General features: G+C 60.7%; 2 protein-coding genes across 6 annotated transcripts; both read right to left on the bottom strand.

Moving 5' to 3' along the window:
- Positions 1-1,716: 1,716 nt before the first annotated feature.
- Positions 1,717-5,337, bottom strand: NHERF4 (NHERF family PDZ scaffold protein 4). Its single transcript, XM_058857024.1, has 10 exons — positions 5,233-5,337; positions 4,613-4,640; positions 4,348-4,412; positions 3,923-4,134; positions 3,591-3,777; positions 3,372-3,508; positions 3,094-3,298; positions 2,739-2,935; positions 2,449-2,619; positions 1,717-2,277 (listed from the first exon to the last, which is right to left on the bottom strand). Exons 1-10 carry the CDS (start codon positions 5,246-5,248, stop codon positions 2,233-2,235), a joined length of 1,263 nt encoding a protein of 420 aa, XP_058713007.1. The 5' UTR covers positions 5,249-5,337; the 3' UTR covers positions 1,717-2,232.
- NLRX1 (NLR family member X1) lies at positions 4,060-12,075 on the bottom strand. Of its 5 annotated transcripts, XM_058857021.1 has the most exons (13): positions 11,647-11,821; positions 11,092-11,218; positions 10,867-10,994; positions 10,635-10,698; positions 10,175-10,272; positions 9,369-9,985; positions 7,569-8,983; positions 6,679-6,765; positions 6,343-6,594; positions 5,957-6,233; positions 4,613-4,640; positions 4,348-4,412; positions 4,060-4,134 (listed from the first exon to the last, which is right to left on the bottom strand). In XM_058857021.1, coding segments are annotated over exons 3-12 (2,961 nt in total). In that variant the 5' UTR covers positions 10,988-10,994; positions 11,092-11,218; positions 11,647-11,821; the 3' UTR covers positions 4,060-4,134; positions 4,348-4,410. The 5 variants fall into 5 exon arrangements, with proteins under 5 accessions (XP_058713004.1, XP_058713001.1, XP_058713003.1 ...); XM_058857018.1 differs by lacking the exons at positions 4,060-4,134; positions 4,348-4,412; positions 4,613-4,640; positions 11,647-11,821 and adding an exon at positions 11,943-12,075 and having other exon boundaries at positions 5,911-6,233; XM_058857020.1 differs by lacking the exons at positions 4,060-4,134; positions 4,348-4,412; positions 4,613-4,640 and having other exon boundaries at positions 5,911-6,233; positions 10,635-10,695; positions 11,647-11,819.
- Between the last annotated feature and the right edge of the window lie 2,219 nt (positions 12,076-14,294).

Raw genomic sequence — 14,294 nt, forward strand, 5'->3', positions numbered from 1 at the left:
GAGAGAAAAGGAACCAGGGGGAGAAAAGAGAACCAGGGAGTCAAAAGGAGACAAGGGAGAGAAAAGAGAAGCAGGGAGTGAAAAGGGACCGGGGAGAGAAAAGGGGACCAGTGAATCTAAAGGGAACCAAAGTGTGAGTTTGTCAGAGCTGACACCAGCAAACTTTCAAAAAATTAAAACATGTGCTTGAAAGTCGGTTAAGTTCTGTTTCTTTGCTGCCTTCAGATCCTCTTTTCATCTCCTCTCCCAGGCAGAAGGACACATCCTTTTGCAAAAGCCAGCTGTGGCTGGTACGACACGGTGACAGAAACCAGGCAAAGGAGAACTGTGGGTGCTGCACTTTGACCACATCGGTCTGGGGAATGTGAGCACCCCAAACTCAGGCCTGAAGGTTGGACAGCACAGCCTCAACCTCTGGATCCAACCTTCTCAAGGGAGCTTTGCTTCCCTTTTGGCATCCACTTGCTGAGGAGCCAGATGGACAGCTCAGCAGGAAGCAGCACTAAACACAACAAGGGAGCCTGGCATAGATTGGTTATAAAACTCCTTGCTTTCATTTTATTGCCTTTGGTAAAGCTTGGTAAATATTTCTGGGACAGGCAACTCCTTGTCTGGCTTTAATTACCTGGGCAAATTTTCCTAAGGATTATATTGACCTCAAATATGTCAAGGTTTATTGAGGCCGTGTTCCTGAGGCTTTTCCCATTAGGTGCTAATGGATTCTGGCTAATAGTCAAGCCGGATTGACCACCAGCGGGTGCCCTGGCCAGCTCCACGCTACCACAAGTACCTGGGGAGGGAACTGGGGAGGGCAACACTGCCTTTGTGAGAGCCAAGTACAAAAATCACCGTGGCTCTGATCCAAAGAGATCAGGGAACACGCTTGAGTAATTGCATTCCTGACTATCTGCTTCTCTGGGCATTATTCACTCCAAGCTGGGGCTGTAGCTACGTGTGAGACTTCAAGAAAAGGTTGATTTTACTTGGGACTGTTCTGACTGTCTCACTGGGGCCCCTTGGGAGGGTTTCACTCGGGGCTATTGGGACAGACCCCACACCTCAGAGCTGCTGGGGCTCCCAGCCAAGCTTTTCCCACCATTCAGCCCCAAACCAGCCTGCAGCTGGCCAGCCCTGCTCCCTCCCGAGCTGTCAGCTCCCAAAGGCTCCCAAAAGGGCTTCTTGCACCGCAGATGCCTGCACTGAGCTCAGGGGACACAGAGGCAGAGACTTCCCTACCTGACGGGGCACTGCTCCAGTGTCGCGTTTCCGTTTGCGCTCGAGAAGGGGCCGAGGTAAAACCTCAGCCAGAGGTTTGCGGTTCTTGGCCCCGTGCAAAACTCTGCTCATTTTCACTCTCCCACGCTCGGCAGAGAGGTGAAACTTCCCCTGCTGGGACCCCCCCGTGTCCCTCCCCCAGCATTGTCACAGCCTGGCAGGGCATGAACTGATGCTCCTGATGTGTCACCTGCAAGGGGAACCCTCAGGAACAACCCTTGCCATGGGGCATGAGGGATGCCTACAGGAGTTTGCCCTCAAATTCTTGGAGGTACAGGGGCTCTCAGGATGGCTTTTAACCCCTACCCTCTCAGCAGCACACCTGGAGAGCTTCCTGCATCCACTGCCCAACTCCAGGCTTGAGAAGAGAGGATGGATCTGGCCCCGGGATGTGCTGCCAAGACACAGTGCTGTCCATAACATCACCCACACAAACAGCAGTGTGGATTTGTCCTTTAATCACACCCCAAAAGGGTGGTGCAGGAACAGGGTGGTGGGTGGTGGCTGGTGGACACTCACTGCCCACAGCTTCAGGGAGAGGATGAGAGGAGAAGCACAGGAGAGATGTCCATGCATGTGCAGATCTGAGCCAACCCTTGAGTCCCCTGAGTCATGGTGCAGAGGGCAGTGCCTCAGCTCTCCTGGGAACTCCCAGAGCCTGGAGCTGGGCAAGGGCTTCAGTGCAATGTCCTGAGAAATCCCTGGAGGTAGCTGAGCAGGCAAAGACACAGGTTTGTGGTCAGGTTACAAGGAGCTGCCACTGTGGTTGATAAAAGCTCTGAGCCAGCCTCGGTGAGCAGAGAGAAGTCCCCGAGCGGGTCATGCTGTGAGCCAGGCATGGAGACACAGGAGCTGCGTGTGCAGGGTCCATGCTGAGCAGTGCTGAGGCTCGAGGGGCTGGACATGGCCTGGGTGCAGGTGCTGTGTGGGAGAGTCTGTCCAGAGGCTCCTGGGCTGTTAGAATGCCTGGCACAGCTTCGTCTGTTCCTCCTGGCGCTGGCTCTGCGGGGACACAGGTTGGAGGGGTCTTTCTGCCTGGCCCCTGTGGCCAGGGGAGCACATAGCTTCCTCCTGGCAGCACCACAGGTGCCAGGGAAATGTTAGGATGGGCAGAAAGGAGGGTGGCAGCACTCAGAGCACTGCCAGGCTGTGAGCGCTGCCCTGAGGAGTTACCTGTATGATCTCTATACTGTTGGCAGCAGCCATCAGCCAGGACACAGGTCCCTTGGGTCCCACCTCAACGTCACAGAGTGCAGGGGAGCCACTGCGGGAGGGCAGGGAGGGCGTGCAGGAGCCTGAGGCGGGGTCACTGTCCTCAAAGAACTGCAGGGGGGACAGCCCGATCTGGAAGAGCAGAAGAGGGATGGACACACAGCCCCTGTGGAGAACACCCATCCCACCGTGCAGCCTCACAGCACCCCAGGGCTCCCCAGGCAGAGCAGGACCATGTCCCCAAAACCTACCGAGCGGTAGAACTCATCACCAGCGGGGTCGATGACCAGCAGCGTCACCTGGTCCTCCCGGGCGCGGATCCTGCGCACGGTCTGCTCGTGGTCCAGCCCCTCGATGCTCTCCCCGTTCACTGCCAGCACACGGTCCCCTTCCCTCATCCCTGCCTGCTCGGCCGGCAGCCCCACATCCACATCCCACAGGAACTGGCCTGCCACAGCAGGGAGAGGCTCGCAGAGGGGAACTGGCCCTGCTGACCCCCGTGTGCAGGTGGGGACAGGGTCCTGTTGCAGGCACAGAGTTGTCGGTTCTTCCCAACCCTCAGAAGTGCCTTGCTCAGGTACAAACTGCCCCTCTCAGCCTCCTCACCTACTCCCCCCGAGCTGCAGTCATCCTCCTTGAGCAGGAACCCGTAGCCAGCGGGACCCTTCACCAGGTGCAGCTCCCGGACCTTGAAGGGGAGCCTGGAGGTGTCTGCCAAGGCAGCCGTGACCCGCAGCCCCCGCAGGCGATAAAACTCCTCCACGGCGCTGGATGCCACCAGCAGTGTCACCTTGTTGCCGCTCTGCTTAAGCTGGATGGGAAGCACAGGGCTCTCAGTGACATTCTAAGCCCCATCCCTCGCCCCCCATGCCAGGACCAGGCACCTTTTTGGTGAGCTGTGTGTGGGAGTAGCTCTTCACGCTGTCCCCGTTCAGCTCCAGCAGCCAGGAGCCTGGTGGCACCCCTGCCCTGTCTGCTGGCCCGTCCTGCAGCACTGACAACTGGAAGGTGCCCTTGGTGCCTGCAGGAGGAGCAGAAGGGGCACTTTGGGGTGAGTGAGGTGCTACAACGGGGTGGCTCGTGGTGGCAGCATCCTGCTTTACCTTCTGGACATGACACACTGAAGCCAAAGCCGCTTTTGTCCCTCGTGACGTGGCAGAGGCGCGGGCGGATGTCATCTGGCAGCATCTGGGACAGGTCCCTCCCCAGGGATTTGGCTGCTTCGTAGGAGTCACCATCCAGGACCGCCAGCAGGACCTGGTTCCCACTGGCCTTGATCTTCTGCACCACCTGGAAGAACAGAGGCTGTGAACCCTGGGCAGGCACCCCACTGATGGGGAGGGATCAGGGTCCCTGGGGTCAGCAGGGGTCATGCATCCTCTGTTCCCCTGGCTGGGGAGGATCCAGGCGTTCCCATGGGATGCACCCAGCTTACCCTGAGGTGGTCCATGTGGTCCACGAAGTGACCATTGACCTGGAGCAGCCGGTCCCCGTCCTGCAGCCCCCTGCGCTGGGCCACCCCCCCCAGCTCAATCTGCCGGATGACGTGGCCCTGGCAGCCCAGCTCCTCGTGCAGGCAGAAGCCGAAGGTCTCCGTGCTGTCCTTGGTCAGGAGGTAGAAGCGGGGCTCCCCCACGCCCTCACCATCTGTGTGGGGGCACAGCCTGTGAGCAGGGTCCTGCAGGGATCCTCACACAAGTTCTCCACCCTGTCCTGGGCTGGGGATCTGCTCATCCCTTCTGTGTTCACCTCCCACAGGTCCCCAGTGTGAGTGAGAGAGCTCAGGGCCCCAGCAGTGCCCAGGTGCCACAACCCTGTGCAGACACAAGGACACCCTGGGAGATGAGGGGGTGTATTTACCCGTGTCCTCAGTCAGTGTCAAGGCAGGGTTGTCGATCCCAACTTTGGGGTTAAACTCAAATTTTCTGAAATGACAAAGGGCAGGAGAGGCCACATTAGTGCAGGATGGCCTTACCCCTGCCTCCCCCAGCCTTGGGGAGCTTGTTCCTCCCAGAAAGGGCCAGCTGGAGCCTGGGAAAGCCAGAGGGGATCTCTGTCTTGGACCATTCCCCACATGTCTCCTGAGCTCCAGAAAGCCCCTGGCCAAGGGGAGATCAGCACTTACATGATGGACATCTTGTCTCCCTCGAGCCCTGCAGAGGGAGAGGAGAGGTCAGCACAGGAGGTGGTGGGCTGGGAGCAGACCCCAACGCTCTCGAGCACTCAGGGCTTGTCCACTCACAGACTGAGCCTGCCATGCCAGGTGTGGGGGTTTGCCAAGCCCACACAGCCCCCAAGCCCCTCTGTCTCTCAGATTGTTCCTTGGCCCTGTCACTACTGTCCTGCATTCCCATCAGCAGGACCTGCTGTTCAGGTCCCATGGGCATTCACTGCTGGGGCAAAGCACGGCAAAGCAGATGGGGCACAGTCCTGGGGGCTTACAGGGCTCTTCAGTGAGGGCTGAGAAGGTTCACCAGGACCTCAGAGAGCTGCTGGAGCCAGGAGAAGGGAATAGAGACTTTCCCTGACACAAACCCCCCATTAAACCCCTCCACACCACATTGGGAACAAGAAACCCCAAACCCAGGGAGAGGGGATTCCTCCCCAGCATCCCCATGATACATTTTCCTGCTTGCCTCTGGCTCCTTTCCACAGGCTGCCTGGGCTCTGACATTGTCTTGCTCCATCTGGCAGCAGGGCCTGTGTGTGTGGGGAAGGGTCTCCAGAGGATTCCCCGGCACATACCTTTTGTTTGCTTCATGGCTGCAGGGATTGCCAGAGGGAGCAAGGTACAGGGTGAAGTGGCAGGGAGGTGTCCCCGCCTCTTGCAAGACGCCCCAGGTTTAATGGTTAAACAGCCCCGAGTCTCCCCTGCCCTCCCAGCCCCAGGGCACTGCCAGTCGGAGCTGGGAGCAGGGCCAGCACCCCGGGACACCCAGCTTGGGGACAGCTCCTGGTGGCTTCCCGGGGGACACAGGGAGGGGAGAATGACTGGGTCAGCACTGGAGCAGAGGTGGGCTGCTCCATGCCAGCGCTGTGAGGCGGGGGAAAGGCAGAACCCTCCACTCCAGCTGCTGGAGGGGCGGCTCCACGTTCCTCCCCAGGAAGAGCCCGAAAAGGAGATCAAGTCTTGGTACTAGTGTGCTTCAGTGGAAAGAAAGAGGTGCACTTTAATGCTCCCAAAAGATTCACAGACAAGCCTGAATCCTGCTCCCTGCCACTGCTCTGGCCAGGGTGCAGGGGCTGGCTTTCCACAAGCCCAGAAGAACAAGTCCCATTTGCTCCTGGCCTGGTTTCTGTCCCGTTCCCACACTTCAGCCTCGCCTGCAGACGAGGCTGAGCCCCACACACCCAGCACCATCCACCCAGCATCTCCAGGCGGGCACACACTCCACTGCCCAGCCCTGGCTGGTGGATGGGCAGCAGGTTAGAGGCTCCCATCCTGCAGTTTCCCCAGCATTTTCTTGACCTCGCTCTCGACTCGCAGGAATTTGGCTTTCCTCCAGGGGTTGGCAGTCTGTCTGCGGCTGCTCTCCAGGTCCTGCAGGAGGAGGGCGAGGTGCTGCCGGACCCGCTCTCGGTCCCAGAAGGGCAGGTTCCTCTGCACCACGTTCAGGATGTGGGACCAGTAATCGGAGACGTCGGTGCCCGCCGTGAGGAAAACCAGAGCCCTGACGCCGTCCCGGTCCATGCGCAGGCTGTCGAGTGCCCTCTTGCCATCCTCACTGATGTCATTGAAGTAGAGACTGGGAAAGCAGCAGGAGACACTTGTGAGGGCTGAGGGGAAGGACAGAGGCAGACAGGACAGGGGACACCGCGTGGGCAAAAGGCAGGGATGCGCCAGAGTGGACTCACTGCACTTTGTCCAGCGTCTCGTGCCTTTTGGCCACCTCCACCACGCGCAGGGCCGCCGTGTCCGTCAGGGAGTTGTAGCCCAGGTTGAGCTCCTGCAGGTGCTGGTTCTGGGCCAGGTGCTGGGCGATGGCCTCGGCGCCGGGGTCCCCCAGCGCAGTGTGCAGCAGGGACAGCTGGGTCAGCGAGCGGTTGCCGGCCAGCGCCTCGGCCAGGTAGCGAGCGCCCTGCTCGCCCACGGGGTTATTGGTCAGCCTGTGGACACGGGAGCTCAGGGGGTGCCGGGGCACGTGGTGGGCAGCAGTGGCAGGGTCATGCAGGGGTGGGGGCCGTACTCACCGCAGGCTGCTCACCACACACTTGTCATGCAGGAGCAGGTCACGAATTTCCTTGCAGGCTTCAGAGCCCAGGCTGTTGAGCTGCAGACTGGTGCAAGAGCAAGACACGGGGGTGACAGGAACAAAATGGCTGTTACCTGTGAGCCTGGCAGCCCTGCCCGCTCCATTTTGCCCATCACCATCCTCCCTGGGCTCCCCAAACTAGGCCACTCCAGGTTTCCTCTCCCAAAGGGAGCACAGTGACACCGCACCGGAGCATGAGCCAGCAGAGCCAGTGCCAGCAAGAGCACAGCAAGGGGAAGGGGATGGCGGAGTCTTCAGGGGGTGGGTGAAGGTCAGAGGAGGGATCAGGGCTCCATCAAGCCCTCCTGAGCATCTGGAGGAAGGAAGTGCGGCACAGCCCAGCTGCACAGCACGATCCATCTGTGCTGAGCACGTCTCGCCACCACCTGGGCGGCAGGAAGACCTGCAGCTCCACAAATGTTCTGGAACGTTTGTGGGAACATCTGCACAGCCCAGACTCCCACCTTTGGGACAGCAAACTCCTCACAGAGCGAACGACACGGGGATGCCGTGTAACTTCCCCTAGGGACTCGGGTCTGCCAGGACAGCTGGCAGCCCGCCCAGCCTGTACCAGCTACAGGGAACTTCCCAAAAATTCCTGCGGGAGGGTGAGCTGGGACTGCAAATCCCAGCATGCAGTGCCCTAGAAAGGCTGCTCAAGGAGCGTTGCATTTTGGAAGCTGTAGTTCTCTAGGTCTGCACTGAGGATAAACATGCCCTTTCCTAAGTTTTCCATACCTGGCCTCCTAAAGCATCCTCGTGATGGGCAGAGGTGAGAAAGAACCCAATTTTTGAGAAGTGCCCAAGGGCAGAGGAGGTGGTACTCACTGGAGAGCTTTGCATCGCAGCAGGACAGGGAAGAGGGTCCTCAAGCTGCCGCTGTCCAGGTTGCAGGAGGTCAGGTTCAGCTCCTCCACCTCGTGACACGTGGTGCTCATGACAGATGCCAGCACGGAGCACTTGAGAGGGGTCATCTTGACGGAGGAGAGGTTGACAGCGCGGAGGGAGCGGACGGCCTCGGCCGCGAAGCGCTCGTTCTGGAACTCGTGCAGGAAGAACAGGTAGTCCATGAGCTCGGAGGGGGGCAGGCCCTTGCGGCCCTTCCTGATCACCGTCTTCTTCATGGCCTTGGCGATCTCAAAGGCTGCCAGGTTCTTGATGGAGCAGCCCAGCTGCTCCAGGATGGCGCGGTTGCGGCGGGACAGGATTCCGCCCATGAAAATGGGGAAGAGCTCGAAGACCTCATCATCCGGGGCCTCGTCGGGGTGGCGCATGGGGCCTTCCACGCCCAGGATGCTGGAGTTGATCTGGTCCAAGACATCATCGTTGTAGTAGTCCTCCTCTTTGAACAGCTCCTCTGCCATGGTGTGGGCAATGGCATCCTTGTCCTTGCCGCTCACCCGGGAGAAGTAGCGAGGGAAGATCTTGAGCAGGTTGAAGAGCACGGGGAGGAAACGCAAGGGCAGCACCTTGGAGATGATGTTCACAACCACAGCCACATCTTCGCTCACCTTCCCAATGACCTCTGACAGCTCCTTCCCCACTCTCTGGGCCAGGGTCTTCTTCTCACCCAGCACCACGTACAGGGCTGCCAGGTACTCCTGCATGGCGGGGATGGTGAAGACAAAGGTGTGCTCCTTGCCCGGCTGCATGCACGGGCTGAGGAAGAAGCGGAAGACGTCGCTGCGGAAAACCTCCAGGAGGTTGAGCTCGCTCTCGGTCTTCATCTCCACCTCAAAGCACTGCCGCAGGTCCTCCTCTGAGAAGCAGGTCTTGCGGGACATCACCCCTTCGTAGGCCAGCTTGCCCACTGTCTTGGCCGCGTACTTCATCATGGAGATGTGGGTGGGGTCGGTGCTGTCCAGCACCTCCCCGCTGAAGTTGAGCCGCAGGAAGCTGGTGTAGATGCCAGTCAGGGTCTGGCTGGGAGGAACCGTCCTGGTGAAGTAGAGGAAGTGCAGGGTGGTGCACACCAGCCAGCAGTAGGAGGGCAAGAAGCAGGCAGCTGTTATTTGGTTGTGGCGCTCCAAGTTCCTCGACAACATCTCCACCAGGTTCTCCTGCTCCGCCGAGCTGCGGTGCTGGCTCTCCTCTCCGGAGCAGCCCGGCTGGCTGAGGCGCATCTGGAAGTAGAGCTTCTGCAGGTTGGTGTCGGAGAAGCCGCAGATCTCGGCGTAGCGGCCCACGTACTTGCCGGGGATGCGGCGCACGGCCGAAGGGCGCGTGGTGACAATGATGCTGGCCTGGTGACACAGGGATGGATGAGTTTGGGGCTGCTCAGCAGGGCATAACCCACTGAGAGCTGCACAAGGATCACCCCGTCCACAGGTTGGGGGTCACAAAACTGCTGCACAAAGGGCGCTGGATCAAACCTGGCCCAGGAAGAGGGGACAGAAGAACTTTCCCCATTCCCTCCTAGACATATATAAAGCCTGGAAGATCACAGCCTTCATTACCTTACCAGGCCTCCCCAAAGAGCCCACCAGTGACATGAGGCCACCTTGGCAAGTCCCTCCTGGAACAGAGGTTGCCAGCCAAGCTGGACTGCAAATAATTATCACAACAGCCCTGTGCTGCCTCAGGGCTCACCCCCAACCTTTTCCCGGCACAAAGGAGGGCACCACCGACCTCGGGCAGGAGGTATTTCCGCAGCAGGTTGACCACGATGGCAGAGGGTGGCACGGGCTCGTTGGGGTCACAGCACAGCTCCGTGCCAGCCAGGCGGAAGTCCAGGTTGAGGCGCTCCAGGCCGTTGAGGATGAAGAGCACCCTGAGGCTGGAAGCTTCCAGCACCGGCACCACGTCCCGGAGGTGCTGGTACTTCTTGGTGATGAGGCGCCGCAGGGACACGTGGGCATGGCTGTGGGACAGGTCCTCGCAGGAGAAGGGGATGACCAGCTCAAAGTGGGGCAGGCGGCCGTGGCACCAGTCCACCACCATCTTCTTGATGAGGGTGCTCTTGCCCGTGCCCACTGTGCCATAGAGCACCACGTTCTTCACCTGCCGCCCACAGGCATCCACGTCAAAGAGGTTGTTGAGGCTGATAACCTTCCTACAGGGCTGCTGGAGCTGGTTCTGGATGGTTAAATCAGGGGAGGGCTTCAGAATCTCCTCCAGGGAGCTCTCCCGGATCACTGGGTCCACGTGGACGGCATCCAGCGAGAAGGAAGGGCCAAACTGCCTCTCCTCATTGGGCTGGTGGCTGAACCATGCAGACAGGCTCTTCTGGTGCTTCTTGATGGCACCTGGAAGGAGGAAGGTGCTGGATATGACAAGGGCTGCTCACTGGCAGGGGCCTGGGGAAGTTGCCTGTCCCAAGCCACTGCAGAGAAGGGACAGCACCCAGTTACGGGGAACTTCACACTGCCCAGGACAGCAGCTGCCCCCACCCCGCTGTGTAGGACCCTCCCTCCAGACCAGAGCTGCAAACTCACCAGAAGAGGCCACGTTCCTCAGCTGGGACTGACCATGGTGAGAGGAGCCGGGCTGGGCAGAGATCTCCCGGGAGTCTCCCTGGTAGCGAACACAGCCCCTGCAGGAGGAGCGAGAGCATCACGGGGAGCAGCTCCAAACCCGTCCTGGGGCAGCGTGGGCAGATCACAAGCGAGGCTGTGGGAAGTGCTGAGAGGAGCCAGCTCACCCCTTCCTTCCCCCACAGCACGGGCTAGGGTAAGGGCACGGCTGGGAGGTGAAGGCAGGTCAGGAAGCCATGGGCTGTGCATTCCCAGAAAACCCATGGCGAGGCAGAGGAGGTGGGCTGCAGTCACAGCAGGCAGGGAGGTGGGTCTGGCTGTTTTTCTAGGTGGAAGCAAAGCAGTGTCCCTGGTGCCAAGGCAGCCAGCTCAGCCACCCAGGTGCTGTGGCAGAGCCCCAGCCGTGTGACACTGACTGTACCTGGGGAGGGAGATGCTGCTTGTGCGAAGGATCCTCCTGAGGAAACACCTGCCTGCAGGACCTGCTGGGGAGGAAGAATGCACATGGTCAGGGATGGCTCTCTCCAGCCCAGCAGGGCTAACCCCACCCAGCCCATTGGCTTCACACCTCGCTGGGGTGCCCCACATCCCCGCACAGCTGGGGAGGGATGTCCAGCAGGGACAGGCTTCCCTGGGGACAGAGCCCAGCTCACCTGGCACGGCAGCAGCACACACAGACACGCTGCGGGTCCCCCTGCTCCCTGCCAGGGACCGCGGCAGCTGTGCCCAGCTGCCCCAGGGCAGGCAGCTCTGGCACTGCATGGCCCGGGACATCCTGCTCCTGGAAGACAGGGGAGGGGGCTGAGGGGCTCCGGGGTGCTCAGCAGAGCACCGGGGGCTGTGGGGATGTGGTGCAGCAGAGCCCTGCCCAGCATTACCTGACCCAGCGTGGTCCAGTCCGGCAGAACCGGCTGTGCTGGTGCTGACTCAGGCTCCCAACCCGGCTCAGCAGGGTGATCCTTCAGGAGCAGGGGTGGTGCTCACAGCCCCCGACATCCTGGGAAACTGAGGCACAGGGGGAGAAAGATATAAGCAAACCCCAGCAGAGAGGAAGGGACGAGCAGGGTGACAGCTCGCTCACTCACACCTCCCACGAGCCACGCTGTTTACAGTCCCTTTTTATCTGACCCAGATGGAGAAATTGAGGCACAGGGACGGAGTCAGAGGAGCTGACCTTGAACACGGGTGTCCCGACCTCAGTGCCTTGGCAGGAAAGGAACCCCCCTGTGTCCCATGCCCAGATTCCAGCCCGTTCCCAGCCGCGCTGCCGAGCCGAGGGCCCTGCGCTGCCCTCCTGCTGCAGAACCCTTTCAGGGACACCTCTCGGCACCCTGCTGGCACCCGTGGCAGCCGTGGCCTCGCTGCCCGTGCCCTCCCGGCTCCCCGCTGCACGGCGAGGCCGTGCCGGTGCCGCGACCGGAGCCCGGGGTTACCTCGTCCAGGAGGATTCCAGCCGGGAAAGCCGCGCTCCCATTGCCCGAGCTGCCGGGCTCACGGAGCACAGCCCGGAGCTGCCCATCCGCCTCCTGCCCGGCCTGTCCCGGGCACGGCTCGGCTGCGGAGGCGGCTGCTTTGCAGGCAGAACTTCCTGCAACGCCATCCTGCCCTGGCCCGCCCCACGGCCGGCGCTGCCAGCTCCCCGAGCAGGACTGGGAGAGCGGCTGGAGAAGCACCCGCACCCCTGACGGCCTCCCAAACACGCACAGGACTGGGGGAGCCGCGCTCTTACCAGATGTGCTGCGAGGCGGCGATGTCTCCCGGACATCTGGCGGCTCTGTATCGCCAGCTGCTGCCCGGCTGTGCAACTGGAGCCTGCAAGGACGAGTTCTGCTCCGGAGAGGATCCCTCCCCAGCGGGAGAAGGAGCTGTGCTGGCAGCGCCTGGGTGTGCCTGTTTAACACACACAAACACGCACATCTGGACCTGCCCTCTCGCTGCTGCCTGGTCCGCCCTGGCCGGCCAGCAAGGGACAGATGTGGCATTGGGGACACACGCACTCTTCTCAGCCCCTGGATGCTGTCCTGGGGAGTGCCAGCCCACCCAGGGCTGCTGGGACTGAGGGGTCACACCTGGGTAAGGCTGCCGGGCCAGATTTGCACCCCAAACACAACGCCCCCCATCACACGTGTGCCCTCGAGGCTCTCAGGGAAGGGAGACAGCCAGGTAGTACACTATAAATATAAGTTTTATTGATGTGTGAAATCCAACAAGTACAGCTGGCATCTCGGAAACACCGACACAAACCAAAACATCTCCTCCTGCCCAGCAGCTCCCGGCACCCTCTGGTGAGCACTGCTGGGCGCCAGCAGCAAGCTGGCACCTGGCACCCCGTCCCTGCGGGGCACTTACCTGCATGTGCAGCCCAGCCTGGAGAGCCCAGGGCCTCACCTCCACCCTGCCTGGTTCCTGCCAGGCTGCAGCTGTGGGCAGCAGTGCCCTGGTCCCGCTTCACAGCCTCCTCCCAGCAAGGCAGAAAGACCTGGGCAAATGCCCCCCGGAGCAGCTGCCACAACAGAGCTGTGCCAGCAGACTCCCTCGGCCTTTGAGCTGTTACCTGCATCTTATTTTGGCAAGCTGTCCCAGGGAGAAAGCAGCTGATGCCTGTGGTCTTGTGGAAATGAGAGTTTCAATGCCTGCACTTCTCTGCGTGGTGCCCCACAGATCACACGTGCCCCCCACTGTCCAGCCTCCTCTGCACGTGTGGACACGGTGAAGACTGGGAAACCACAGGGTCCAGCGTGGCAGGGATGCACACAGAGATGCCAGGCAGCCACAGGCTGCCCGTGGCAGAGGGACAGGACAAATGGTGTCCACACACAGTGAGAAGGAAACACTGTTTTATTGCCTGATTTAGGAGAGGGGTGAAACCCTGGGAGAAGCCCCATCCCCTCCCTGTTCTAGCCCAGTCTCCCCTCCAGCAAACCCCAGCCAGGTGATGAAGCATTTGCTCTTCTTGTGCGTGTGACAAAGGTGGCCTGGACATGCATGGAGGTGAGTGGCCATCCCCCTGCCTGCCTGCCATCACCGCCCCCGTGAGAGGCAGAACCTGACACAGCCGTGGGCCAAAGGGGCTGAAGCAGTTTTTGGTGGGTCGAGGCTCAACCAGTGTTCCCAGGGAGCCAGAGCCACTGCTTGAACCCCACCCTCAAAGTGCATCACAAGGGAAGGCAGGGGCAGGAGAGGAGGTGTGGGGGAAGAAGCCCGCTCTCCTCCATCACACTCCTCGTGATTATCCAGACGCGCTCTCTCGTGGGATTCCTGCAGCCAGAAGCAACCACAGCTCTGCTTCCCTGCCCTGATAAAGTGCATCCTTGCTGCTTCCCTAAGGGCCCCCTGGAGCAGGATGGCTGCACCCTGTCCCTCTGCCATGCCTGGGCAGAGAAAACCCCTCCTGTCCTGCTCCTGCAGGGCAATAAATTTACGCAATAAATCCCGGGGTGCTCAGCCCACTCAGTGCAAACCTGCTTCTTCTCCTTGCATTTCCCTGCACCTCCCACCACCTCTGGGACTGTCCTTGAAGAGAGGGAAAGCACGGTGGCACCGTGGCTCAGTTCCTCAGGCAGCACCGAGGGTGTCTTTGTCCTGTGCCACATCCCCCACTCCTCAGTCCCCTCCTACCAACACATTCACTTGTGTCCTGCTGCCCTGGGGATGGGTGGCCTGCCCCATCACCCCCACTCCCCAGAGCCCTTGCCCAGCCATCCTGCAGCTCCAGGTTTGTCCTGGCCCTCTGTCCCGCAGTGGCCACATACCTGCTCAGCTGGGACACTGCAACTCAGGGGTGCAGGAGGCACAGGCTGTGCTGAGCCCTCCTGGACATCCCAGAGGTGCTGCCAGCTGCTCCATCCCAGGCAGGCTGGCACTGCCCTGGCAGTGTTGCTCCGAGCTGGGGAGCAACATTCCACAGGATTTCTCTGCAAGCAGCAGAGCCTGTTCAACAAAGCCTTCCCTGTGTGTGGGGGACACGGGCAGTGGCAGTTGCTGGTGCCTGCTGGTAGCCCCTTTGCTCCACACACTAGTCCATCTTGTCCTGGTCCTCCTGGGAATGGTGGTGGCCCTGGCTGTGGTGGCACAGGGGTGT

Source organism: Poecile atricapillus, chromosome 25 (genome assembly GCF_030490865.1).
Source record: "Poecile atricapillus isolate bPoeAtr1 chromosome 25, bPoeAtr1.hap1, whole genome shotgun sequence".
Taxonomy (NCBI): Eukaryota; Metazoa; Chordata; class Aves; order Passeriformes; family Paridae; genus Poecile; species Poecile atricapillus.

Excerpts from the sequence above, each read along its gene's own strand:
- NHERF4 (XM_058857024.1), bottom strand. Across the intron at positions 3,778-3,922 it reads ACCACATGGACCACCTCAGG|GTGGTGCAGAAGATCAAGGC; the intron begins GTAAGCTGGGTG and ends CTGTTCTTCCAG. Across the intron at positions 2,936-3,093 it reads CTGCAGCTCGGGGGGAGTAG|GCCAGTTCCTGTGGGATGTG; the intron begins GTGAGGAGGCTG and ends CTGCTGTGGCAG.
- NLRX1 (XM_058857018.1), bottom strand. The coding sequence starts at position 10,987 with ATGTCCCGGGCCATGCAGTGCCAGAGCTGCCTGCCCTGGGGCAGCTGG. Across the intron at positions 9,986-10,174 it reads GAGGAACGTGGCCTCTTCTG|GTGCCATCAAGAAGCACCAG; the intron begins GTGAGTTTGCAG and ends TCCTCCTTCCAG. Across the intron at positions 6,595-6,678 it reads TGTGTGGTGAGCAGCCTGCG|GCTGACCAATAACCCCGTGG; the intron begins GTGAGTACGGCC and ends CCGTGTCCACAG.